The sequence below is a fragment of the Atractosteus spatula genome, chromosome 7 (assembly GCF_055471065.1).
Source record: "Atractosteus spatula isolate fAtrSpa1 chromosome 7, fAtrSpa1.hap1, whole genome shotgun sequence".
NCBI classification, from domain to species: domain Eukaryota; kingdom Metazoa; phylum Chordata; class Actinopteri; order Semionotiformes; family Lepisosteidae; genus Atractosteus; species Atractosteus spatula.
In genome coordinates, this window is record NC_142712.1 from 39,643,616 (window position 1) to 39,671,286 (window position 27,671).

General features: G+C 43.0%; 1 protein-coding gene across 2 annotated transcripts; it reads left to right on the forward strand.

Moving 5' to 3' along the window:
• mical1 (microtubule associated monooxygenase, calponin and LIM domain containing 1) lies at positions 1–27,186 on the forward strand. 2 transcript variants are annotated; one of them, XM_088922291.1, is made up of 26 exons: positions 1–318; positions 2,287–2,460; positions 3,430–3,496; positions 7,836–8,141; positions 8,500–8,707; positions 9,314–9,436; positions 9,757–9,852; positions 10,003–10,158; positions 10,673–10,773; positions 12,165–12,422; positions 13,397–13,512; positions 14,231–14,357; positions 14,899–14,983; positions 15,721–15,868; positions 16,275–16,471; positions 17,815–17,921; positions 18,354–18,416; positions 18,967–19,147; positions 19,495–19,565; positions 20,077–21,103; positions 21,241–21,350; positions 21,800–21,913; positions 22,228–22,321; positions 22,572–22,665; positions 23,216–23,289; positions 24,117–27,186. In XM_088922291.1, the coding sequence occupies exons 4-26, from the start codon at positions 7,884–7,886 to the stop codon at positions 24,314–24,316; spliced, it is 4,008 nt and encodes a 1,335-aa protein (XP_088778417.1). In that variant the 5' UTR covers positions 1–318; positions 2,287–2,460; positions 3,430–3,496; positions 7,836–7,883; the 3' UTR covers positions 24,317–27,186. The 2 variants fall into 2 exon arrangements, with proteins under 2 accessions (XP_088778417.1, XP_088778416.1); XM_088922290.1 differs by lacking the exon at positions 1–318 and having other exon boundaries at positions 2,371–2,460; positions 9,754–9,852.
• Positions 27,187–27,671: the final 485 nt, after the last annotated feature.

Sequence of the window (27,671 nt, forward strand, 5' to 3'; positions counted from 1 at the left end):
TATCGCTCTGATGCAGGACTTCGGCAGTCAGCAGATCAGATAAATAAATCGTCACTTAGTGATACAATCAGAATAGCAGGACCAGCGGAGACGTTTGAAGAAAACTAGCAAGGCGGGCGGACATGTAGTGTTGCTATCAAGTTGCCCTTTGGTCAAGGGTGTCGTTAGGGATCAATCCACCCTCCTGACCGGCACTCCTTTCTGGAGGTGAGCACATCTGCAGTGCAGGAGGGGGAACGTGTTCAGAAATTCAGTTCCAGGCTTGAGGCTGTTTTTAGTCCCGGGTACACCACTGTGACGACATAGAAGACAGGAAAGGTATGTTTTGATAATTTGAATTAATATAAGTAGTATTGTAAAGGGTGTGTTATTAATTGCACCGGCGGCATAAAGTTGTTGTTCGGATATGGTACGTTTTCCCCAAGAACACCGAGTTGTAGTGTTCACTTCTGCTGAATTGGAGAAATCCGTTACTATGCGAGGTGATGGGAATTTAGTTTAAGACACAAACAGCAGTCTTTTTCAAACACTGTTTGAAAATTGCTAATGTGAATATAGAGGGAAATCAATTATCCTAGTTTGTGGGTTTCTGTTTAGTTTAAAATATTTTACTCCCGTATACACTTGATAAAATAGTTTGTGCCTGACAGTGCAATTTTGTAAAAAAAAAGTAAAAGTAGTTACAGATGGTTATTATTATTGTTGTTTAGATTAGGCTGTTGAGACTGACTGGTATAAAAGTAAACTGAGTCGTTTCGTTACGGATAAGAGACCGATACCTCTCAGCGCATGCAACTACGCGTGCTATGAGTCAGAGAAACAGTCTTCTGCAAATTATGATCAATTGCACGTAATAAAATATGCTGTGACAGGCAAATCGATCCAATAATCGTTTTATTTCTTACATGCGTCACGAAGGCTTGTTTATGAACATTTACAGATTCCACAGGATGGAGGAAGTTCCAGATTTTCGCCTAGTTTTTTTCACGAAAATACTAGACATTGTTTTCTGCATGCTTCTTTGCTGTTTGTATCGCGCAAATGTAGAATTTCAGCTTGCAACATTGATATCCGGACTTCCTAGAAGGTTGAGAATACCCTAGCACACCTGAAAGAATCTTTCCTGAGAACAGGATGCCCATTTTTCACACGAAGGATTGTCATGTTGTTGTCATATCCAGTCACGTCGTTGAAGCCGATAATCCTGGCTTCCTTCAAGAAAAAGACTTAATTGTTGGCTCAACTAACTACCTACCAAACAGCCTAATGTCCCCAACTTGTTTATAACCTTTTTAAGTTCTTATTTTTTGTTTCAGAATTATTGTACAACTGCTATTCCGTCCAGGTAGTCAAAGAAACTGTGGGACTCTCCTAAGAGCTGGAAGCATTTACTGTACCACACTACTGATTTTTCAGAAGTAACAAGTTTGCTTGAGTTGTGGTGCAACTAAGACATTTCACCATAGACTCCAAGACCCACAGGGGAAAGTTGTAGAGTACAAATATATTTTGCAATATGTTTGTTTTCTTAAGTGCAAAAAAAGATATAAGAAACATGATCTGTCTGCAGGGTGTCTGACCTGTGCTCACTTCATCTCATAAAGCCCTAATTTTTGAGGATAATGCCCTGCATGACGGGAATTAGCTGCTTGCCTTGGTTGTTTCTGAGTAGTAGAGTTTTTTTCCTCCTGAAAACAGTCTTGAAAGCATCAAATCTGCCCTGCCCTTGTGCACAAGAGTTTCAGTTCCTGCTGGGCTGCACTGTTTCATGGTTCAGTTAGAACATTGCTTCTGCTGGCCTCATTCACGTTTTGTTCAGTTAAGCAAAGGAGAATTCTACTATAATCTTCCAAAGTGAAATCATCCCTTCTAGCCTTGTTAAAGGGTTCAAACAGTTTTCCCAGTTTTTCAATCGCCAGGCATAAGTAAATTAATGGTAGTGTGTTTTGAATAAAGCTGAAACAAAGGCTTTGTTTAGCACCTATAACTGAAACAGGAGAGTTCCTTCTGAGGGCATTACTCCCAGGTGATAAAGGCAAGGCATCACGAACATTTATAACACAGAAGCAAACTTTGCAGGAAATCCCAGGGCAGCTTCCGAGTAATGAAGGTTGCATTAGTTTGGAGAAAACAACAACAATAGTTGCTTTTGAGTTTAAATGATGTCAGGGGATTGCTCAGCGCCTGTATACTGAGACTTATCTGTACTCACGGGAGTGAATTAGCAAAATTAATTTTCCCCTTTTGCACATACACTTCGACAACCTTTCTGCCACCTCTGCACAGGGTCATGGGTGCCCTCGTGCCACAGTGATGCTGGCTGGCCCCAGAGACCAGGACCTGCGCCCACACTGGGACCTCGCTGAGGCCACTCAAGTTCGGATCTCGTGGGGCTCCTATCATTGGGCCTGGTAAGGACAAGACTCGACAGCGAGAGATCTGGCCGTGATAGGTTTAAAGGTAGGTTTAAACAAGCTCTTCAATGCCTTGCACTGCTACTGCCCTGTGTGTGTTGGAGTTGCTGGTAGTGCTGCTTTCTGCTTTGTGTTGGTGGAGACAACTGGCTTACCACCTGACAGTTCTGTGTTTGTGTGCTTTTCACCTGGTGCATGCTTTGCAGAAGGATGATTTTTTTATTTAAAAAAAGGGCGGTGTGGTGGCTCTGTGGCTAAGGATCTGTGCCTGTGGCTGGAAGGTTGCCGGTTTGTATCCAGCGGCAGGCAGAGTAATCCTACTCCATTGGGCCCCTGAGCAAGGCCCTTAACCCCAGCTGACCCTGTGCTCTGACCCCAAGCTTCTCTCCCAGTCTGTGTGTCTCATAGAGAGCAAGTTGGGGTATGCGAAAAGACAAATTCCTAATACAAGAAATGGCCAATTAAGTGATCTTATCTTATCCCAAGCGTTTGTGGACTATGACAAGCACTGCACCATGAATGGCTTCCTGCCATTCTTTACTTTTCTCTCCCTCCTCTCTATTTTGTGAAGCTGGAAGTGTGAATGTTTCAGAGTTCAAAATTAAGGACGACAAAGTGAATCTATGAAAGAGGTGATGCGCTCAAACCCATCTTTTGCTGAAGAGCACACTAATTGCATCGTGCTGCTTAATGGTTACAGTTGTCTGGCTGCGAAACGTGCTGGACACTCATGTGGTTTTGTGACAGAATGAGGTCATATGTCTGACAGACAATGACCGATAGGCCTGTGACTGTTTCATCTTGCTCAGTTCAGCACAGAATTCTGTCTTATTTTGTATTTCCTGTCTTCGCGCGCTCTCTCTCTCTTCGCCCCGCACTCTCTTCCTCCCACCCTCTTGCTCGCTCTGACTCGCACAAAGTCAAATCTCTAGAGACCCAGCCCTCAGACAGCAGCAGCTGTGCTAAGCGCAGCCACCCGAGCATCCTGCCGAAAAGTTTCACTCTGTTATTCCAGCCCAAGAAAAGGACACGGGACATGGTTTGGACAGACACTGTCCTGACGTCAGGAGCAGCGTGAGAACGTAAGTTAAAGCTCATCTTCTCGGCCAGTCTGAGTCCTGTTCCACTGCCTGTTTTGTCTTTGTCTTGGTTATTACGTATTCTAAGCACAGAGCTGCTTCCTTTCACGAAAGATTTGAGATTTCAGAAACCTTGGTGTGGCACTGTAAGCAAAGTAGTCTCGCTAACCACATCTGTGAATTTTAGTGACCAGGGTGCTGGCTGGCCTCCATTAGAAGAGAAACGTTTCCCATGTAGAGTTGAAGTTAACAAAAGAGCAGTTGTTCCATGTGTCAGTCTTACCAGCTGCCACTGGCTTGTGGAAAAAACCTTTAGGGGCTGTTGTTTGTATTCATGGTGGTGCACGTTCATGCTTGTTTACGATTGATGGTACTTTTAGGTACTAAAGAACAAAATGCGCTTCTTGTGACTAAGATAGTGAGGATACAGTTATAGGCAAGCAACGAACTGGCTTGCTTTTTTACTGAAATAGGAATTTGTGATGCAAAGACGTGTGTGTCATTTTTTCTGGGCGACATGACAAATAATAAGCTCATGATCTGACAGACTGAGGGGACAAAGGAAAGAGCTGTGTGAGCTCATTACTCAGCCAGGCACCCTCTCATTTACTGTACTTAGTCCATCAGATCTGGTTCACTCGTTTCAGAGTGCTGCATGCTGTAGATTTCGTCAGACTCTAATTCTGGATGTCTGAGAACAGTGGCTTAGCTTAGGCAACTGTGTGCTTGCACAGCTGCTTGCCTCATCACATATGTAAAAAATAAATATCAATGCTGCAAACACAAAAGTTTGTTTCTCTTTATGAAGCCTACAGCCCTGTGCCCTAATGGAGTTTTGTGCATTAGGTACTTAATTTGCTATGCACTAATTGCACTAATTTGCTATGCCATCCTCTCCCCTTGAAAGATGGTGTAATCTATCAAAAACTGTGGATTTCAGAACTGAATTTTGTGCATAAGCGTGGGCTGTAGGAAGGTTCTCTGTAAGTTTATGAATGAAACAAGTGGTCTAGGAAGTCAGTGATATATAGGAGTGCTGACTAATACTTGTTCTTAAGAACCATCTGTTTTTTGTTGCAGTACATTCACTGAGGTTTTTTTCATGTGATGATTTAAGGATGCCCTCCCTTACATACTAGTCTGTTTTATCAGGTGCTTATTACTAACACCGTACTGTAGAACCAGAAATGTGCAGAATGGAATAGTTACTTCACCTTTTCTCAGTGAGCATGTTTGCAGAAGTTACACCTACTTGTAACAGGACTGGGCTGACAGGATGCAGAAGGCAGCTTACCAGTTTTATTGCAACCATCAAGCATTGCAAAAGATCACAATAACAAATGTTTTCATCTCTTACCTTAATTTCAATGAATATTGCTAATCCCGTGAAAGCTAAGGGCTGCTTTTGAGAGGAATTCACGGGACAGCTGTGGATTAACTACAGGGTGTGTGCAGAGCAGATGGCATTGGCCTTGCCTCTTTAAGGACTTTGACCCTGCTGTGTACCAGCTGTGTTCCTTACGTCTGTATGTGGAGAGTGCACATCAGCTGTGATCTTAGGCTGTTCGACAGGATCTGCTTTGCCCAGTTCTGCTTATTTCACCTGAAACTCATTGATATTTGAATGTTAGGGAGATTTTTCTAGGCAGTATTTTTTCTTGTTCTCACTTTCAGATCAGGTGTATATGTAATGTCCTGACCCATGAAAGCTCCAAACCTGAATTAGCAAATAAGAAAAACGTGTTGGTAGAGGAGGACTGTAATTTCCAGTTTAGACACCAAAGCACCAAAGAACGAGGAGCAGAAGACATCAGATGTCCCACGTTCATAGGAAAGCTGGTAGACTGTATGAATAAGAAACTCACTGAATAGCAGCTAAAAGGAAAGTGGCAGGAAAGTGATTCTGTACAATTGGCTCTTTTAATGTGTCTATCGGCCCCATGTTTGCACATCTCCATGCATTTTGCATCCCCCTTCGCCTTTCTTCACACTTTGCACGTTTGCAGCAAGACTTGCTGTGCTTCTCGAGAGGCACTGCTGTTCATGTGTGACTACGTGTCAAACTGTCAAAAGACCAAGTGCGTCTGGGTTACCAGCTTTTTCCTGCCAAGCCAGGCAGTCGTGGTTCTGTAGAACTCGCCCACTCGCCTGCTGGTGTTAGTCCCAGCCAAGGTCTCGGTTGAGCCCTTGACCCCTTAATTGATTTAGCAAAATAATTAATTTGAGGTGTGTGACCGTTTTCAACTCTTAAACTTGAAATGGAAGGCTTTCTTTTGACTATTGTGTTTTATGAGAATAATAAACTTTTGAGTAGCAAAGCGATGTGCAAATAAGTAAATAAGTTTGCAGTAAGAAACTTGTTAGTTCAATCTGTCAGTGACGCCCCGCAGGTGTGTGGGCCTCCGGGACCAGTAGTGGGAATCCCTGGAGGAGAACGCTGTCCCAGTGAGTGGCTGAAGGGGATTGCTTCTGCACTCGCCCCTCTTTATGGCAGCAAGGAGCACAATCACAGATGAGCAGACCTGTGCCTACATTTGTAGTTTTGTTTCACACCGTGTATAAAAATAGATCGGCCTGACGATTATAGCCATTTCCCTTTTTTGTAACTGCTGACATTTAGCAAAGTCTGTATGACAGTGGAAAAGGAAAATCTATATTAATTTGGAGGTTAAAAAGGACAGAGGATTTCTAACTGATGCATGTTAAATGATGTATAGACATCAATTAACACATCCAGAGTGGCTTGACGAGGACGTATTGAATATGTGTTCTTTTCCCTTCCTGTCCTGCAGTAGTTTTGAGCCATTGAGCACTTTTTGGGGACGGCTCTGGTCACTACTGGAGCCTGGATCGTCTCGACTCTTGATCATTATTGCCCTGGACTCTACTTCTGGTTTTTCTGAAAAAACATTTCATGCATTTTTTAACAGCATCTTCCACGTCAGGTCCTTGGGGGAGCTGGAGTCGAACCTAGCAAGCCACGGGCGCAAGGCAGCTTCCAGATCAATTTCAAGTTGATTAGCTAATTGATTTAACCTAAATTGCCTGTGGATCTCCACCGATCAGCTAACACTGAACAGCAGCCAACTGTGTTTTATCCTTATAAGGAATTATTTGCTACCACATTATCATCAGCATGGTCAAATTGTTGTCAGCAATAAATGACTCCTTTTCATTTAGCTCTCTGTGACGCAAACTCCTTTAAAGAAAACGCTTCAGAAGTAAGGAAAGTACATAAAGTGCAGTTAGTGCTGCTAAAGGGGGTTCCACATTTGACTGAATTATGTGGTGCCCTTACTTTTTCACACAACGCTTCCGATTGTTATTTAATAATAATGCCAAAGTAAAATTTGTGTGCGTTATCTGTCACTTGAGATTAGATTTAACTACTGTTAGGACTTGGTGAAGGTCAGATATCTCATAATATGTAAAACCATGGAATCTTAAGAGGCTGTTATTTCTGTCTAGCAACACTGTAAGACTTAAGTCTCTTAAAAGTGTTTTCTTTTAGCCGAAATTCTGATTGCACAAATTATTGCTCACTGACTTTGCAACCCCTGATGAAATAGTGAAACAGCCACCTTATCTCATCTTCCTTTAGTCACTCGTTGAGATGAAATTTATTTTAGAAATGAAAGATTATTTAGTGATGAAGAGACAAAAAAATGCAGTGACTCTGTCTGGTCACTGCGTGGTCAACGTGGGTCAATTGTGGAAAGTGCAGCTGCTTAAAAAGAAGTTTGCGGAGTTCAGACTCAAGGGACAGACGTGGAGATATTGTGTCCTGAGAGACTTTAACCAGACACTTGATGACAGTTTTCAGTTTAGGATGTCTTTGTGAACTGGGTTTTGCATGGGAACTAGTGAAAGGTCTATTTCTCCTTTGTGTAGTCAAATCCAGAGTTGATTGATATTTGTCCTCCTAAAGGCATTTCTCTGTTCCATTTTAGTGAACGCAAGATTACTTTCTTTAGCTTGTTTGAAGGGAAGAGATTGCAACATGTAGTGGTGTTGGTCTCATTTCTAATCAGTTTAATACTTAGTCCTGTATTAATGAAGGGCACTTGAAATAGTCAGGAACCTGAAAAAGACTGTTACATTTTCAGCAATGTTGGGAATAATTTAATGCTATAGTTTAAAGTATGGACCCATTATCCCTGTAAAATGTATATTATTTCTGTACTTGTTTCTCGCACCATTGTAGTGCAACACTAATGGAAATGAAGGTACAAAGTCCTGAATGTCACATCCTCACAGAGATGTAATGAGTTTAGCAAGTTGCTTCAGAAAGCAGAAGCAAATAGAAGAGTGAATATCCTTTTGGTGTCCTGTCCTTTCTCAGGAGAAAATCTCATCCCTGGTTTGGTGGAGTTTTAGCTCCACAGTAGCCATGGCCCCCCAAGAATCCCAGAATCCATCCCACTGCCTCTTTGACCGCTTCACCACCGCGCAGCGCTGCAAAGATGTGCTGGCCTCCTTTGCTGAACTCTGTCGCCACCTAGAGGTTGACCCCCGCGACTACCACCACTTCTACTCCAAGCTGAAGGACAGGTTGAACTACTGGAAAGCCAAGGCAATATGGACCAAACTGGACAAGAGGGCAGAACACCCTGACTACCAGCAGGGACAGGCCTGTGTCAAGAACAGGGTTAGTGATCGTGTCTTTGTTGTAGGGGTTGGCACCTTCTCTCTTGCCAGCTGTCTTTACCCTCTCATTGCTGCTGTCTTCTCAGTATGTACTGCTTTAAATAACCCCTGTTATTGAACCGTTTCTGGAGAGGGTTTCAGTGCCATTCATCCATTTCAGTTTGATATTTCTTTGTTTTTTTTTCAGTGAATGCACTCATCTATCGGAGTGGCTGCTGTGATTTAGGAGGATTTTCTTTTTTCTTTTGCTCTTTAATACATTTAATAAATAAGTTTTCCTTGCCCACTTTCAGGTTGATTCTTCAAGGTTCTAGACTGGTAAAGTTGGAAACGACTGTTAACAGCTTTGTCGGTTTCAGTGTTTAGTGCTGGGGGCTGGACCCTGTGGCCTGCGCACGGCGATTGAGCTGGCTTTCCTGGGCGCCAAGGTGGTTCTGATTGAGAAACGGGATACCTTTTCCCGAAACAACGTGCTTCACCTCTGGCCCTACACCATCCATGACCTGCGGGGCCTGGCTGCCAAGAAGTTCTACGGCAAGTTCTGTTCTGGCTCCCTGGACCACATAAGTAAGTTGGTTTTGATGCACGCAAGTCTCCTTGACAGGTTAAGCAAAGTGAAACCTCTTGGTTTCTTTAGAAGAAACGCATCAGAGCACAGTGGTATTGAGTCCATTAAAGAACTTGGTGTCACTCCATTGCATTCCTGATAGTGCTGAATGCACTCGATCTTGCGTAACAGAATTCTTTACCATCCTGATGAAAGGCCCTGCATGGCTCTGAAGCTTGTGTCGCCCACTGCACAAAAATACATGCTGTTTAGCCTGATTAGAATATTCCCTTTTTCCAAAATCCAAAAAAATCACAGTTGAATCCCAACTGTAGTATTTAAAGTGGCATCGGAGTAAGTGCATGCTCTTTTACCCAGGTGTCTGAGTCATGTCATGGATTGGCTTAGAATTTGTGATCATGAAGCCATGCAAGATGAAAGAGTTGCAAATTCATGTTAAAAATGTTTTGAAGTAATTATACTAAGCAGCATTAAAATGGCAATAGATCTTTTTTTATTCCTTGTACTCATTTGCTGAGCTCTTTATGGCTCTTGGGATATATATACCAAAACGTGTATGTGCTTGCCTGGCCTGATCCAGTTTGCATGCATGCTGCTCCCTGTAGGTATTCGTCAGCTGCAGCTCATCCTGCTGAAGGTGGCCCTGATCCTGGGGGTGGAGGTGCATACATGTGTGGACTATAAGGGCCTCATCGAGCCCCACCTGGGAGACTCGCAGGGGGCCACAGGTAAGGGATCATAGGTCAGGGTTTACTGTCACTCAACCAAAATGAGCAGGAGTGGTAGTTGACCTCCCCAATGACCTCAGTGCACTTAATCTCAGCCTGCACTGCCAGCAGATCTGAAGATATGGGGCTCCGGGACAGCACACTTCCACTGAAGTCACTGGGAGCTGCTTTGTGTACTGGAAAGAATCTTTGGTTTTGCTTCTCCTCTTCCTTTCTCTCCTCCCCGCCTCTCACTCAGTCCATATCTAGGGTCATCTGTAGATTATGGGAGTATCATGCATGTCTGTATTGACCCCATTTCCTCTCCTGCTTGAAAGCAGGCTGGCGAGCAGACGTGCTTCCGGCTTCCCACCCAGTCAGGCAGTTTCACTTTGATGTCTTCATCTCTGCAGGAGGCGGCCGCTTCGTCCCTGAAGGTAACCAGCTTTTTTCCTTTCATTCATCCCTTTCTTTTTTGCTTCTTTTTTATTTATAAGCCCCTCCCTCTCCCATACACACACACTTTTTCTTTCTTCAATCCATGGCTGTGTTGCTGCTGCTGATGGTCCTGTCCTCCTCCCCTCCAGGGTTCAAGAGGAAGGAGATGCGCGGTAAGCTGGCAATCGGTATCACAGCCAACTTCGTCAACCACCACACTGCCGAAGAGGCGCAGGTGTCAGAGATCAGTGGCGTGGCACGGATCTACAACCAGAAATTCTTCCAGAGCCTCCACAATGAGACGGGTCAGCTCGCAACCCCTCTTACCACCTAAGGGACAAACTATTGTTTTTCAGTCTTGCCACTGCATCTTTCTACATGGAAAAGTATTGTTGTTTTTTTTTAGTCGGTGTTGGTAGGCTAGATTTAAAGGAAGTCATGAAGCTTTTTTTAGAACGAAAGCTGTTAATATATGTAAATACATCAGTCGGCAGACTGAGGTAGAAAAGAAGGGCACTTTGACTTGTAGCATATAGAACGTCCGAAGCAATTTTTCAACATTTAAGCAAACGCATTTCTGCCAAAGTTCCTGGGTTTGTACTGTCTGAGGAGGTACACACCCACACAGGCACTGGTGACTGAAGAAGGGAGCATGTAGCGAGGTGCATTTGAATCAATTTAAGGGAAAAGGAGGTTTTATTTGGCACTTCTGGCTTTAGGGTTCAGCCATCTTAGCAGAAATCTGGGGGAAAATGTCAAGTCATACTGTGTGCAACAGACTGAGGCGTCTTTCCCTCTTTTCAAACCCACAAAATCCAGGCATCGATCTAGAAAACATCGTTTACTACAAAGACGATACCCACTATTTTGTCATGACAGCCAAGAAGAAGAGCCTTCTGAGCAAAGGGGTCATTAAGCAGGTGAGAGAGTATTTTCTAACGTGGGGAATTTGAAAGAGAAATTGGTATATTGAAAATTTCTACATGTTTTGAAGAGGTAAAAAGCTAAAAGGTGGTTAAGGGTTTTAATGGCTTGTATGCCCTGTATTATACAGGCTGTGCCAGAGGGTGATGCACAGTCGGCGGAGTAGTGCCTTGACTAGATGGGGTAGAGTTGATTGTAACCGTGTGACCACTTTCAAGGGCTGTGCCTGTCCTCCAGCTAGCACCAAAGCACTGCTGTTTGTGCTGCAGATTTCACAAGTGTCGGTGGCAATAACCTGCCTGGCATGGTGCAGCACTGTCTCAGATGACCGGTACAAGGAAAAAAGAACACCCCCTGGCACAGCAGTGTTTCATGGTTTGCAGACTCTCGCATGTAACCCTTCACAAGAGTCACCCTGCACAGACATAGAAAGTTACAATTCTCTTAAAAATACCTTTTATTCTTCATCAGTACATTTCAGTCACTGCTGTCTTCCTGCACTTTATTTGGTCATTATTGTTCCATTGTGCATTTTGCCTCATGAAAGCAATTGAAAGATGTGATTTATAATTCTAAGCAGAGTGAGCCCAACTCCTGAACAATCTAAAACAGGCCCACTCTGTTCTGTGCCAGGTGTTAGTGTCTGATGAAGCAGTTCAGAGGGATTAACCAGGAATAATCCTTGTTAATTGCACAGATCCGGGCATTACAGAGCCTCTTTCTGGGCCAATGCAGAGCTCTGTATACACTCTGGCTTTGCATTCTGTTCTGTTAGACAACGCAAGTTTTCTAAAGAAGAACTTGTAAAATGACATTGTCATGGAAACATGATGAACGCCGTGAACGTGGGGCTTCTCAGAACAGGAGACAGTGTAAGCAGTGCTTCCTCTCAAATACTGCTGTGCGGTGAGGAGACTAGAATGGTTCTTAAAACATAGTTGTGGGGTCTGTTATTTACTGTTACTCGTATTAGATTAACGCTTCCTATGTTTTGCTCGGTTTGTGTCTGTGATGGATTGGTTTATTAGTATTTTTTTAAAATAAAATGGAACAGATTGCTTAAAAACATGGATTATATCATTCACAGATGTTTGTATGGCGGTTTTTAGTAAGTTTCCTTTCTTGTGAACATTCTGCCATTCAGATGCGAGGTGGGTAAACTGAGACATTTGAGAAACACAACATGATGATGATGATCAAGGCATTTTGTTTCAGAGCAAAATTCACACCCCTGCTTTCTTCTTCAACAGGGCTTGAAGATTTAGCTTGAGTTCACACAGCACAAATTTTGTGCCGTAGTTCTTGTTCAGCCTTAAACAGAATTTTGCAAAAGCTTTCCGATCATTTCTGCTGCTGCTATGGCTAACTACTCCTCTCCCCAAACCAGGACCACAACGATGCTGAGAAGCTGCTCTCCCCTCAGAACGTGAACGCCGAGGCCCTAAGGCAGTATGCGTACGAGGCTGCACACTTCTCCACCAACCGACAGCTGCCCGGGCTGGAGTTTGCGCTGAACCATGCCCAGCAGCCAGACGTCGCCATGTTCGACTTCACCTGCATGTTCCGGGCCGAGGCTGCCTCGCTGGTGCGGGAGAGGGGTGGCAGCAGGCTGCTGATCTGCCTGGTGGGAGACTGCCTTGTCGAGGTGCGTCGCAGGAAGTGCATGGCTTTGTGGTGCCGAACTGGACAGTCAGTGCTCCAGAGAAGAAGCCAGACATTGACAACATTTAGGATTTCAGAGCTGGGCTGAAATGGAGCAGATCAGCTTCTAGCCGAGTGATCTGAATAATTTACTTTTGAATTAAGTGATCAGGAGATGATGGGACCACTGGTGTAGAAATTGAGGTACCCCCTTTGTCCATTTTTAAGGTAGTCAATAGAAAAGACTTCACAAAATTGAAGTTATTGAGTGATATCTGTGTTCAGCACAGCGCTAGTTTTTAGATAAACTAAGGATTCAGAGGCAATGGTCATTTTAACAAGTGATATAAACGATTGATTCAGTTCAGTAGCTGAGGGCACGGGTGATGATACCAATTGTGAGGAGACTGAATGTGCCAGTGAGCCTTGAGGATCAGTGTTAGTTGTCCCTAAACCTGCTGTACAGCTGTCTGACTCTCTTCGGTTCTGGCTGCCTGCCCCTGTCTGTACATGCTTTGCCCTTACTGCCTGTGTGACAGTGTTGGAGGTCATTAGTACTCTAGCTCAAGGATACTGGGTTTGGCTCTGGCTTTGGGCTCCTGTATGTGTGTAATTGTAGCTTTTCACTGGGCCCTGCAGTTTCCTCCCAAATCCTGGAGCCATGCAGGTTAGGTTTGATTGGCTGTTGTCCATATCCAGGGGGTTTATTCCTGTGTGACCAGTGCCGGTTAGGTGTCTAATACAGAGCCAGATCAGTATGACAGGCTGAATAGCTTGTCCCCTTGCTTATTGCCATGCATTTCTAAGTTATAATTAGGAGAATGAGAATGTATTGTATTCTTAACACCCCTTTTACACCTCAGAGCTATAACTATCCCCTCATTTCCTCTGCCTGGCCACCGCATGTCCTGCCTGGGGAGAATGTGTCAGTCACGGTTACGGCTCTGTTTGATGCTGTTTCTCCCTGTCCGCTTGCAGCCTTTTTGGCCCCTAGGCACAGGCATTGCCCGTGGGTTCCTGGCTGCTTTTGATGCTGCTTGGATGGTGAAACGCTGGGGACAGGGAACCCCCCCTTTGGAAGTCCTGGCTGAACGGTAACCACCACTTTATAGTCCTGGGGAGTGGGAGAGGCGTGGGGCAGGCTGAAAGACGCTGCTGTGGTACCACCCCATTTCAACTTAATTCATGATGAATGCCAATGAAGCACAAGCAAGATATACAGGATATTCATTGTAGATGCACAATAACTCCTTCATACAGGAAAGCAGATCCCTTGTTATGCAGACTTATAATTTCAACTTCATTTGAAGCACTTCATCCCAATGTGTCACAGGAGCCCTAGTGAATGTGAGCCAAAGACACAGAGGCAGATTTCCCGGAAGACAGGAGAGCTAATGAGAGGAAAGAAGGGAATTCTAATGGAGAGTGCTTTACTATAATTCCAACACCTCCTCCAATTTAGAGCACTTGCTATGTTTTTTTTTAAAGTAGTTTTTAATTTATTTTTTAATTAAAATGTATAGTGTTCACGTTATTCTTTGCCCAGTGCTACTTGTACTATGAGCAATAGAAAATGCGAAGGAACAAGTAGAGGTTAACTAAACACTGAAAAGCAAAAAGAAAAAACACAACATTTTGGTTGTTGAGTCTCTTCAGGTGTCGTTTTCAACTCAACTGTAAAGTTCCCATTTTTTATTTCTAATTTTCAGTGTGGAATTAATCTCTGCTTGTTCCCTTCTCAGCACACTCCCTGACAAAGCTCCCCACTTGCACAGAAAGTAAAGTTTCTTTACTACTGTATTGAATTGACAGGGAGAGCCTCTACCAGCTCTTATCTCAGACCACCCCAGAGAACACCAGCAAGAACTACAGTGCTTACAGCATCGACCCCACCACTCGCTACCCCAACATCAACCTCGGCTCCATCAAGCCCAGCCAGGTCAGTGTCTGATCTTGGAAAAAGCTGAAAAGGTGACAGTCTGTTTTTTTATTTTAGTATTAACACATTAAGAATATGCAGTTTGACCATTTTTGCCAAAGTGGGGGGAAAATTAGATGCATTTCCAAATGTCATTTTTAACATTTAAGACATTAAAACACAAAATAATGTTTTAAAAGGTGGGTCAAATCCTATTTATTCTGGTCTAATTTTAGATAATTATAAATGCATAAACCATATTGCTTTAAGTTATGTTTTTTGTTTTAAAATGGAATGCTCTTCCATTTTTTTCCCCAAGTGTTATGCTATATAACAAGAATGAAATTAGTAAATAATGATTGTAAAATTAAAGGCAGCTGCTAGTTTTAGTATGACATCTCTTGATTTGGTGTGTCCTAGTAGTTTAACTTTCATATTGCTTTCTATAGTCTGAAACACTGTTTTTATCAGAGTTGTACAGGACAAACTCGTTTGGACACTCCTTCCACATGGTGGAAGTGTTTTTATTTTGTTTCCCCTCAGCTGTTTGTTTCTGTCTCAGGTGCGACACCTGTATGATGTGGAAGATCAGCTGGATGGACACAGGGCCAGCAGGAATCAGGAGAGGCCACAGCACACACGTCAGGGTCAGAAAACATCCCTTTCCTCCTCTCTCTTCACTTCAGAGGTCACGGCGCATATGCACACCTCTGCCATTTCTGATCCAGGTCAAATGGTCCAGAATATGTGATCCTGATCTCTGGTGTTGTATTTACAGTACAAGTTACTCCAGCAAGACCAAATCTGCATAACTGTTTAGGCTTTAGATGCTTAGTTTATCATAGATCTCTGCATTACCCTGAGGGCTGTGCATAGACAGTTAACCCGAGTGCCTACGTTTGGAAAGTTTTTTTTTTTATGCCAACCAAAACAAGACCCGGCACTGTGCGCTCCAGTAATTGATCCTGCATGCCTATATGTTGCCAGGGACAAGTACATCTGTAGCATTTGATCCTGGATAGTAACACCTCCCAGTTTTCCAGGTGGCCGCACAGAGGATTGGCGTTTGTAAGGGCATACAAAAGTACCTTTGTAAAAACAGTTCTTTCATCGGCAAGGCTATGCTCGATCACCATCTTCAGTAATTTCTAATTACTTCGATGCATGCAAATCTGACTTGTCTGCAGCCCACTATCTTAACTGGGATTGGAATTTTTTTTGTGTTGGTCTGATTTTGTGCTCGGTGTGAGTTGTACACATCTAATATCCGCCATGGTTCACCCATTTTAAAATGATGGGCCTAATATAGGAGAGAATGATGGAAGTGGTGTATCCATGCTGTGTGTGAGTGCCCCCTCTGACACCCAGTTCTCTTACCCCACAGACTCAGTAGGTGGGTACGAGGAGCTGCTGTGCTGGTGCCAGCAGCACACAGCTGGGTACAAGAATGTAAAAGTGATGGACCTGACGCTTTCCTGGAGGTCCGGGCTCGCTCTCTGTGCCCTCATACACCACTTCCGACCTCATCTCATGTGAGTACAGAGTGCCACGCCTACTGGCACCTATCTGTAAAACCAGTGGGACGTCAGGCATAGGTTTGCTGGCTCTGCCCTAACGCTTTGAAACTCTTATGGGGGGGGGAAGGAATTTTATGTGTAATGAACAAAAATTCTATTCCTATACCCTCCCCAAGGGGTGTTGCTTGTTTCATTTTCCATTTCATTTAGTTTTAGATGTACTGTAGTAAACGAACAATAATGTCTGAATGTGGTGAACACCTGATAGAAAGTGGCATACGCTGATTTTTTATTTTGAGCTCACAACCGCACCACAACTGGCTTGTCTTGATGGGGTCACGCTGCGCGGTTGCAGCCGAGGTGCTGCAGTTCTTGCTTCTAGGAGTGGTTTGGCTGATGGCCCCTCCCTGTCCCGTTTCAGTGACTTTGCTTCACTGGGTGAAGCTAACATCGCCTATAACAACCAGCTGGCGTTCGACGTGGCGCAGAGAGAGCTTGGCATCACGCCCATCATGTCCGGGACTGACATGGCGGCCAAGAGCCATCCCGACAAGCTGGCCATGGTGCTCTACCTGACCGAGTTCTATAACGCCTTCCGGGAGACAGCGACACCCCCAGGTCCGTACTGGGCAAATCTTTAGCCCGTTAAAAAATCCCATAAGCTGATTAAGAAACGTAATAATAATGTATATCATTATATAAATATTATATAATTTATATAGTGGTTTGTATCCTCAAGTGCTTTGGATATAGGAGGGGACCCACTTCATCCACTATCAATGTGCAGCCATTCTGCACCTGCAGATCAGGGGGTGGAGTGAGAAATCGCTGCACCAGTTCAATAAAGGGGAAACTCCAGGCTGGGCAGAATATGCAAGTCCAGGGTGGAATTTAACCAAAACATTTGGGTAAATTCCCCCTACTGTAGTGAATGTTGTCATGTGATTTTAAATGAGCAGGTAATCATAAGCTTAGTTTGCCATCTCATCCTAAGGATGGCAGATCCAACAGCACAGTGGCCCTGACCACCATGCTAGGGCACTGCTTTGAAACCATTCTGGTCCAAAGGGAAGAGCACCACCTACTGGACAGCCAACACTACTTACAGCAGCAATATGTTGACTAGTCTGAAGCCAGAAAAGGGTGCATTTAAGTAGTTCAGAGTGGTGTCTTGACATGACCGAGAACACTGAGAACAGCATTATGTCCACACCCCACTAGATAACAGCACACTGTCTTATGTTCTACACTGTAGGTAAGAGCTCTCTGATTTCTGACTTCTTGAATCCAAAAAGAAATGATAATGTCCTGATTATAATCATATATTGCTGTTTTTATTGTTATTTGTTTTTGATTCCTATATGTAAGAGGTGGGGCTGTTTTTGTGGTAAAAGCTGTGTCTGGCGTCTAAAACCAGACTGCCCCTTGAGCTGCTTCAATGTGCCTGGATTTTTACAAGAAAGAACATTTCTTGTCTTTGTTAACAAAGCCTGTTGTGTTGTTCTACGTCTGGAACCTACAATTCATTTAGAGTTTTTCAAAGAGAAATTGTGACAATGCTATGAATTTAAGATCAGAAATCACACTGGCAAACCCTAAAGTTTGCAGTAGTTACAGCTTGGCTGGGGGACTTCAGCTGAATTCCCTAAAGTGAATATCAGGAAATACCATGGGTGTGTACTTCTAACACTTTTTCGGATCTTAACTAAGTCTGTGAAGTTTAGTTCAATCTTAATTTTTATTGCTGTGTATGTGTTTTTAACATATAGATACAGAATAACAAACAGCTCTAAAAATGCCAAAGTCCAGGTCTGTGTTTTATCAGCAGCTACTTAATGTAGAAAGGAAAGCTGACGTGTTCAGTTACCAGGCAGCATTTTCCAGCTGGGGGTCCAGGTAGTCATGTCAAGACACAGGCGCACCTGAGACCCAGCTATTCTTATTGTGTCTCCTGGATTCAGAGGACAATAAAATCCTCCCAGCGATGAAGCCCGTCTCCCTCTCCAGCGCCAAGTCCGCCATCTTCTTCCTGAGCAAACTCAAGCACAACTCGCTACAGAGACGTAAGGTAAGAATGGATATTTTATCTGGCACGGGTTTGTTTCAGAGTTTTCACATTAGGGAATCCAGCATAACCCCCTGCAGTGTAAAAAATTCAAAAGAACTTAGAAAGTTGAGGAGCGAGAGGCCATTCGGCCCATCTAGTCCATTTTGTAGTTAGTAGGTAATTGTTCCAAGGATCTAATCCAGCCATTTTTTAAAAGAAGCCAGAGTATTATTGTCTGTAACTTGACTGAGTAACCAGTCGCACAACCCTTTGGGTAAAGAAGTGCTTCCTGTTCTTGTTTTGAAAAGCACTTCTAGTTGTGCCATATGCATAAAAATACTTTAAAACAAACTTGAACAGCTAAAAAGAATATCATAAAATCGAAGACTGTCAGAAATATTTGACCTACACAGAAAGAAAATTTGTGACGTTTTTTCTTTTTGTCTAATGCAGCAGAAAATGGCCGCTGAAAAAGAGGAGAAGGAGAAAGCAAAGATAACGGAGAAGAAAGGCAAAGTATGTTGGAACAGATTTTTTTATTGGTATTACTATTTATTGCCATCTTACTCTGTTTAAATTAATCCAGTTATTCAGTGCTGTGTGCAAATTGATCGTGGGGAAACTCCAGCTTCAGAGCGACACAGCACCGCTTCTTGGACAGTGAAGAAACATCAGTGCTGTTTAGGTTTTCACGGGTGACTGTCATTGCAACTGAACCTTAAAAATTGTTCTCTAAACCCCTACTTGGCAGCACCCTCGGTGCCTGATGGATGTCCGTCTTGGGCAGCTTGAGCTTCAGGGCCACAAAATGGAATTATGTGCACAGAAAGGAATAAGCATGTTGCATTAGGAATAAGCATTGTTGAAGCATGTTATATCTGTACACAGGATAATAAACATAACAAAGTTACTTTGTTGTGGGGCAAAGAAAGGTTAGAAGAAAGCAAGTTATTTTTAGAGTTGAACAAGGGAAAGAAGTAAGAATTCCAGAAAGCATGAGTGAATGTGCTCTTTGGCCCAGCTGGTCTGTGGGCCCAGTCCAGCAGCTCCTCTTGTGTTCCTGCAGCTCAGCCCAGTCAGTCCAGGAGGCCTTGGATCCAGTGAGGTGTGCTATTTCTGTGGTGACCGTGTCTACGTGTTGGAGCGGGTCAGCACTGAGGGCAAGTTCTTCCATCGCAGCTGCTTCTGCTGCAAACAGTGCGGAGTCACTCTGCGCCTGGGCAGCTACTCCTTCGACAACCAAACTGGTGAGCTTGAGAGTGTGCTCGCTTCAGGGCATTACCTCAACGTAGAGACGGAGACAAACCTCATGGCATATTATTGTAAATCAGTTACAAATACAAATAATTTTCACCCTCTGTAGAAAGTTTAAGTTGACTGAAGTTTTCAATGGTGTAGAGAAATTGGTAAGAGTCCACAAGTAGTCACTAGGAATATAAACATGTTTATGTGTTGGGAGGAGGGGTCAACGAAGAATAAGATGTCTTTCTTGGCATGTCATTGATTTAAATGTAAAAACTTAGATTTTTCCTCTTCTGCAAAAACAGTCAACCTTCGTTAAATGAGATTGTTGGTGTCTTCTTTCTCCTGTTAGGCGAGTTCTTCTGTATGCAGCACTCTGAGGATTGGCCGCTGGACAGCGAACGAGAGTCTGCAGGCACCCAGGTACAGCATTTTCAGTGGTCTGAATGAAATCGGTCTGAGATATTGCTTCTTGGAAAATGCATGTGCCAGTACATTGCCTTCACATCAAATAAACCCTTTCAAAATGCAATCTAAAATTGGTGGAATGCTAAAAATCTTTTACAGTGATTTAAGAAAGCCAAAGGCAATCATGTAAAAAAAATGTGGATTATATTGTATATTCTTTTAAATTACTGTGATGATGATTTAAAAATAAGATATAATTAAGGAAGTGATTTTGCAAATGTAAGTGTCCATTTCATGTTTCACAGTTGCAGTGAAGAGAACTCATTATGCTGCATAATAGAAGTTATCAACTTCCAAACCTACCAGTCCATCTCATTGTAATCCTGCCACAACTAGCTATTTTATCTTCTTGCTTAATTTCAGAATTACGGAGCACATTGGATGTAGGACCTGTGAGTTAGCAGATATTTCATCAAACATCAGGGCATTTTCCCAGGATAACCCGTTTATTTCCTTTTTGCTCTAGGATTGTGCAGATCACAGGCAGCCCGATTCACAGACTGTGGATAGAAGCGATAGAGAACATCAAACTGAAATAATTTGCGTGCCTCCACGCAGAGATTACGATGTTACAGACCACCCTGAAATCGTACACTTCCCTGTAACAAAGCCTCCTGTGGACTCCTTACCTGAGGACCAGTGTCCTGTAAGAGTTGGGGAAGGGGAGCATGCTGATGCTGGTGGCAATGTCACTGACTCTGCTGTGGCTGTAATGAGTTCTACAGATGGGCCAAAGGAAGATGGTTCTGCTACCCAGCGTCCTGTGCCTGCTGTCAGGACTTCACGGCTCAGATCACAAGCCACTATCACAGGGAGTGGGGGACTTGTTGAAGAAACTAGTTTAACCAGGACCAATCTTGATAATACAGGTCCACCAGTACCAAAACCAAGAACCTTGGCACTGAGAAAGCCAGCCGTCCCCTCATTAGAGGTAACCCACAACGAAAGGGAAAGCATTCAAAAAGAGGACAAATCTGTTGAGGGCTGGGAGGCTGATCACAGTGGTAAGGGTAGCATTCCCATGTTGATTGAATCCTGTGAGGTTGATCATGGAGGCGAAAGCTCCTCGAAAGAAACTACAGTGGAAAACCCTCCAGGGCCTTCCCTGCTTAAAGATGGCCCAGAATCGGAGAATGCTGAGAGGCACAACACACCCACCCTGAAGAAACTGCAGCTGACTGAGGAAGAGAAGATGCGGTTAACCAGGCTGAGTTTCAGCATCGACTTTGAGGACCAGGATCCTTCTGAACCTCAACCAGGAGGTGATCCCAAGGATACTCCTGACCTCCTGGCACCAGATCAGCCTGCAGGAGAATCAGGCCATTGGAGTGGGCTGGGGGGTGGCATCAGGGATCAGTGCAACAGGAAGTCTTTCAGGAGAAAAGAGGAACAGACTGCACAGGCCCCAGTGGAAACCCAAGTCACTCCCAGCCCGCAAAGCACGCCTAAGTTCTCCCAAATCCAAGAAACTATGGTCGGGGACAGAACCTTAGGTAAGAGGGCACAGAATTATTGGCATAATAGTCATATTAATTGCACCTTAAGTTAACCTTTACTTCTCCTGAGGGTTGTTAATTATGTAATATTAATTATGTAATATGATAAACCATCTTGCATTTGTAACCCACAGTTACCCAAGAAACTGACTTCTACCAGTCAGAAGATGATGATGATGATGATGATGAGGAAGATGACGTCTTTACCGGTGACGCTGATTTTGACCCGCTGTTTGATGAACGGGTATGCAATACTGATTTATTGAAATAAAACGTATGCCTTTTTCTGCATATGTATGTGAAATGTATAGATCTTCCAATTCCTACTGAGACCACCGTGGTTGTTTTCATTAAATAACCATGTGCATTAGCTTAACAGGGTGATTGTACATTGACTATGTTTGGATCTGAATATCCTGAGATCATTTCCATTGCTGCCTGTAACCATCAGGACTGACTTCTGATGATAACATTGTCTCTTGATTATCCGCTCCTAACTGTGATGTTTTATCACTTATATGACTATGTTGCATCTTAAGCATTTCCAGACTATGAACAACATTTAGAATAATAAACAGTGTTGAAACATTATACTCTTATAAATGTTTGTGGTTTACCTCGGTAAAACCGTGGTAAAAACAAAAAGGGTTTGTGTTAATCTAGCAATGGTTACCAAAGCCCCACCCTCTCCAGTTTCAGAGAATCCCTTCTGACCCTCTGGAGGCTGAAAAGCTGGAGCTGCTGAAGATGAGAACCCTCGAGAGACACGCCAAGATGTGTGAGCTGCAGAGGTTTCACAGGGCCCAGGTCAGCCTGCGCTCTGCCATCACTGACCATGCGTTTTACAGACAAAAAACCTTGCGTGCCCATCCTTTCAGTCTAATTATCTATCCTATATATCTATCAAGGTGTACACCTTGCAGAATTTGATTGATTTCTCAGCTGCAGAAACGTGGTGTAACGTAAAAACATTTTTACACATGGCATAGATCTTGACTATATATGTGTGCATCCTTTGTGAAAAGTTGCAAATAGAAAGGAAGAGAAGTGAGATTTTCTTTTACATAGCGGTGTTTGACCCCTCATAAACAATCTTCCCTGACAGTTCCTCTTTCTCACAGTCCATACAGCGCCGCCTAGAGGAAATTGAGGTGACGTTCAAAGAGCTGGAGGAGAAGGGTATTGTCTTGGAGAGGACTCTGCGAGGAGAAATTGGTAAGGATGTGCTGTATTGAGACGATTTAAAGCTTCATCAGTGCTGCACCGCACAACTGCAGGAACTCTTAAGCAATGCAGGAAGGTCTTTACTGATACTGTGGACCAGTGCTGTTGTCATTAGTTGATGCTAACAGTGCTGTGTTCTAGAACACCTCCAGCAATAAGGAAAAAATAAAAATGACAATGGAAAGGAATTCTGGCTCCTTGAAACTGACTGTTGACTATCCCCACCCTTCCCTTTGCACAGGCTCTGATGGGTCCCCAGAGATACTGAATAAGTGGATCCAGCTGGTCCATGAAAAGAATGCCCTGGTCTCAGAGGAGTCGGATCTCATGGTGGCGTGAGTACAGCCTGCTTTCTCCAAAACTTCAAACTGTCTGGAACCCAAAGCCCTATTAGAAGGCCACTAAGGACAACCAAAATCCTGCTGTGCTATAACAATGATTTTGGTTCCCAGTAGTTCAGTTACAGTACAGTTTTAATTTTAAGTGCACGTGTAAAGAACTGAAGGCATGTCAGAATCTTTCAACTTCAGCAGGGCTGGTAAACTGCTTGTCCAGTTGCAAAGCTCTGCACTTTAATCTGCTCAAAGTGATTGCTGGACAAGGGCTGTTTTTGTTAATTCAGCAGGATTTAATTGATAAAAGTTGCTACACAAGTTGAATTGATACTGGTTAAGGAATAACCATGGATAGGAGCGAATATAAGGAAATGAATGATTTTTATAAGGTTTCCAAGAAAAAACAACTCACTGAAATTGTTTGGTGTGGGACTATAGATAACTCTTCTAAATCTGGAGTTCTGCAAGTTCTTTTTAGAAATGCGTGTGAATCCTTGAGTGTCTTAATCATCCTGTATTAGAAGATGCGATTTCTTCTGCCCCTCTCAAGGTCTCGGCAGCTGGAGCTGGAGGACAAGCAGAGCAGGCTTGAAAAGGAGCTTCGCAGTTACATTGAGATGAGTGGTGCGTTACAGTACTCATGCCACCTCTACCGCATTCTGATCTACAGAGATGGGTATAGCCTCACTGTCCTCTGTTAACACAGTCTGGAAGGAAAGCGATCTCCATCTGTTTACTTTTCTTTATTCCAGTGCATCACCAGCACTATTATGTTCCTAAAAACAATTCTAAGCTAATGGACTTTCTGAAGTAATTAATCATCCTGTAAATTTCCCCCTTTAGAATTTTTTTTTCATATCACAGGAGGGATTTAAAACCTATGGTTTAAGATATGGGAAAGGTCACAGATGAGGACTTGGTCTTGTTCTTCTTTAGTCATTAGTAGCCAATGGAGCTAAAGACCTCATCCAGCTGTTTCTTCCAAGACTACAGGGAAGTCTTCTTCAACAGCAGTGTTGGGTATCATCAGTACACTGCTGATACTAATAGTGTACAGTTGCGCATCTGGTTTCCGCTCCCAAATATGCTTTCATTGTGTCCTTGGTTCCTTGCTTCACTGTAGATCCTAAAGTGGCCCATTTGCCTGACTGCTTTCCAGCAGGTTATTCATTTTAAATTATTTTAGAAGCTGGGTTAATTGGACAGATAAGGTTAAATTATTAAAGCACTAATTGGATTACTTGCCTCAATTGGCATCTCTTGTTTTGCACTCTTTAATGCTTAAGTTCTTATTTGTGTTTTGATCCTCTTCATGGCCCTTTTATCTTGACTAATTTAAACAAGGCAAAAGTGCTGCACAGCTTGCTGAATAAGCAACAACAAGGGTGGTCACTCTAAGATCAACCATAAGCTTGTAATTCCTGATGTGTGTGTGCTTGTGTGCGTTTCAGACTCAGTGAAGACTCCGCAGCAGAAGGCCAAGGAAGAAATGGTGCTGGAAGAGATGCTAAAAGTCGTGGATGAGAGGAATGAGCTAGTCACCTTCCTGGAGGAGAAGAGGCTGAAGGAGATCAATGACTGTCTGCATGGGCTGGCTGTGTTGGATCCCAAAAGACCTACCTCAGGAGGCGCCCAGGTCCACTGGGCATGAGTGCCTGGCGTGCATGCACAAAGGTACTAAACACAACACAAGCCTCCTGGTCATAGACACAGACCAGCTCTCAGGACTGCTGTGTCAGGAAATGTCATGCAAAAGCAGAATCAACAATATGGCAGCTGGCCAGCTGGGCCATGAGTCTTCTACAGACAGAGGTGCAGATCAGCCACACCAACTGAAGCTGCTGAATCTCCCGTGAGTGCTGAACTGTGGGGCTTGAGCTCTAGAAGACATCACTGGTCTCGTCACACATCACCCAGGCCAGGGACAGAATGAGTAAAATGCTGAATATAGGCTAAATGTCTGGTGTGAATGTGTGCAACAGAGATGAAAATTATCTGCCTGAGCAGATACACAGAACAGTATAAACGTCACAATTTGTGTGCTACTGGCAAATTTCTATGCATCGGGATAAAAAAGGGCAAATTGATCAGAAATCAAGAGCTTAAATTCATAGACTGTTAAAGAACAAGTCAAAATCCAATCTTGGCTTCTTTGAAGGGATAGGAATGAAGAATAGTGACTGTTGGCAGTTGTGCTGATTTACAGCATAGCTAGGTGAGAATATCTGCAAATGTACCCTGTAGGCCAGTGGTGCATCAGACTCACTTTCTGGGGGCTTGTCTGTCTTTTGGTATATGTTCCAACCTGAGAAGTTAATTAAACAATTTACCTAATCACCTGTATATAGGTTTTCCTTAAGGTATTTAACAACAGATTACACAAGACCTTCACGTCATTAAAGGTATGGTTACCTATAAATTAGCTTCAGAGCCTAGTTAGAAGTATTACAATTATACAGTTATTTAATTAGACCTAACATGAAACTGAGAAAATAGGTGGAACAAAACAGAAATCAGTGATTTAATAGTGACCCATATAAGCTGCTGGATTGTGGCTGTCCAGGACCAGGGTTGGAGATCTGTGGTGTACAAACTCAGGATTTGAGGACCCTGGCTCTAAAAGCTGTGCGTTTGCATTACACAGAGTAAGATCTTTTGCCATTTCTCCTTTTATATAAATTAAAATCTATATTTGTATTATTTTTATTTTTTATTTATTTTTTATTGCTCATCTGCTGAAGAGATAAATACTGATAATGTATTGATTTTCTAAAGGAATGTATTCTCTTAACTTCATAATCTTACATCTCAGGGGTACCTGATAAAAATAGTGCAATGTAAGGAAAACTGAAAATGCCTTCTATAGAAGAAATTGTGTGTGGCTCTAGGTTTATACGTTGTTTTTTTTTAGTCTCATTTCATCTTGGTGTTGAAATAATCCTTCATCAGAGTCAGATCCATTCTTTTATTTCTGAAGGTCAAAACAGGAGCCTGCAACCCAGAGAGCCATAGTCCTGCAGATATATATAAGGCTTTACAAGCAGGCTTATATACTCATTGTGCAGAGGTCTGGAAACTGTTGACTTCTCCTAAAGAAGCAGCTGATTGATACAATTAAATCATTCAGAACTGGAATGAAAATGGGAAAACACTGTGGCTCACTGGGAGCATGGCTGCTGACTTGTGTTGGAGTAACTGTGCACTTGTACATTATCCTTGCAGCCATGATCCGTGTTAAAACCAGGCTTTCTCTCTTGGGGTTATGGGTTCCTTTATATAAACCTACCGATGGAATTAATGTGAAAGTGCATTGATGTATACTCCAAACTGGTGTTTTCTGCATACAGCATGGGTTCCACACATTGTTTACACACCCTGCGACGTGACTGCAGTCTTGTCAATCCTCCCGACTTGAAGCTTGTGTTTTCCTCCTCTGCAGAATGGGATGGTCTTTCTATTTCACAATCGTAAACTTCTAATTACATCTTGACAAATGTTTGAATGCTCTGTTACACTGGTGTTTGTAGTCTTTTAATAATAACAATTGCTTTCACATTTACAGTGTATAGTGCTTTTCTGGACACTCCATTCAAAGAACTTTACAGGTACTGGGGACTCCCCTCCATTAACGCCAATGTGCAGCCCCACCTGGATGATGCAACGGCTGCCATAGTGCACCAGAACGCTCACCACACATCAGCTATCAGTGGGGAGGGAAACAGAGAAATGAAGCCAGTTCGTAGATGGGGATTATTAGGAGGCCATGGTGTTGGTAAGGGCCAGTGGGGAAGCTTTAAAATCTATTTTAAATACCAGGGTTACACCCCCTACTCTTTTCAAGAAACACCCTGGGATTTTCTTTTTTAAATGACTACAGAGACTCAGGACCTCAGTTTTACATCTCATCTGAAGGATGGCTCCTTTTTACAGTATAGTGTCTCCGTCACTATACTGGGGCATTAGAACCCACACAGACTGCAGGGAGCGCCCCCTTACTGGTCCCAATAACACCTTTTCCAGCAGCAACCTTAGTTTTTCCCAGGAGGTCTCCCATCCAGGTACTGACCAGGCTCACACCTGCTGAGCTTCAGTGGGTTGCCAGTTGTGAGTTGCATGGTGATATGGCTCCTGGCATCTTTTGTTCTTCTTGTAAAATACTTCATAGTGCAATGTTTGAGACTATTTTGTATAAACTTTGTGTGTTTATATGGGTTTTATAACTTGACATCAGTATTTTGAGGTCTTATAATGCTATTTTATGCATTAAGAACAAAGACATGCTAGCTGCAGCTGATAATGGATCATACTTCACAAGCTCTACTATGAGTTTTGTGAAAACCCACAGAAACGGCCAAAATGCTCAATTACCTGCTTCTAAAACCTTATGTTCATTTGCCAATTGCTGCTTACCCAGTGTAATTTAAATACTTGATGTAACAAAAATGACAAGGGCTTTATAAAATGCAATGACGAGGCATAATGTATGACCATTAAAAACTTTACATTTATTCAAAAAAAAAACACTTGTAGGCCTTTACTTCTGTTAAAAACACCTCTCTTTGTCTGATAAGAGCAACGAATGGGCTGGCTTTTAGACTACTTCACACCTAAGAGTGGTCTCATTTTTCTTTACACTTTGCTGGATGACCAGTGTAGTGAAACAATGGACAAAGCCATTGCTCATTCGAAACTTGAGTTTTTTTCACCAAAGAAACTGGATAGCCTTGTGCCCCAGGCTGCTCCAGTGGAAGCTCATTTAAAACTGAAAACAGGAGCCACTTCTTGAACCCAATGAGTTGTGCCTCCTAAATCCTGGAAATACACTTAACAGACACTAAATCGGAATTTTAGCCACAAGAAGAAATGTTTGTATTTTAGTTATTAACATGTATACATTTTAAAAATGTTCCAATAGACCAATTATTTACATTTCATATGCTGTAAACAACGAGAACGAAAATCATTATTAACACTAATGATGTTTAGTTTGTGTATTTGACATAAAA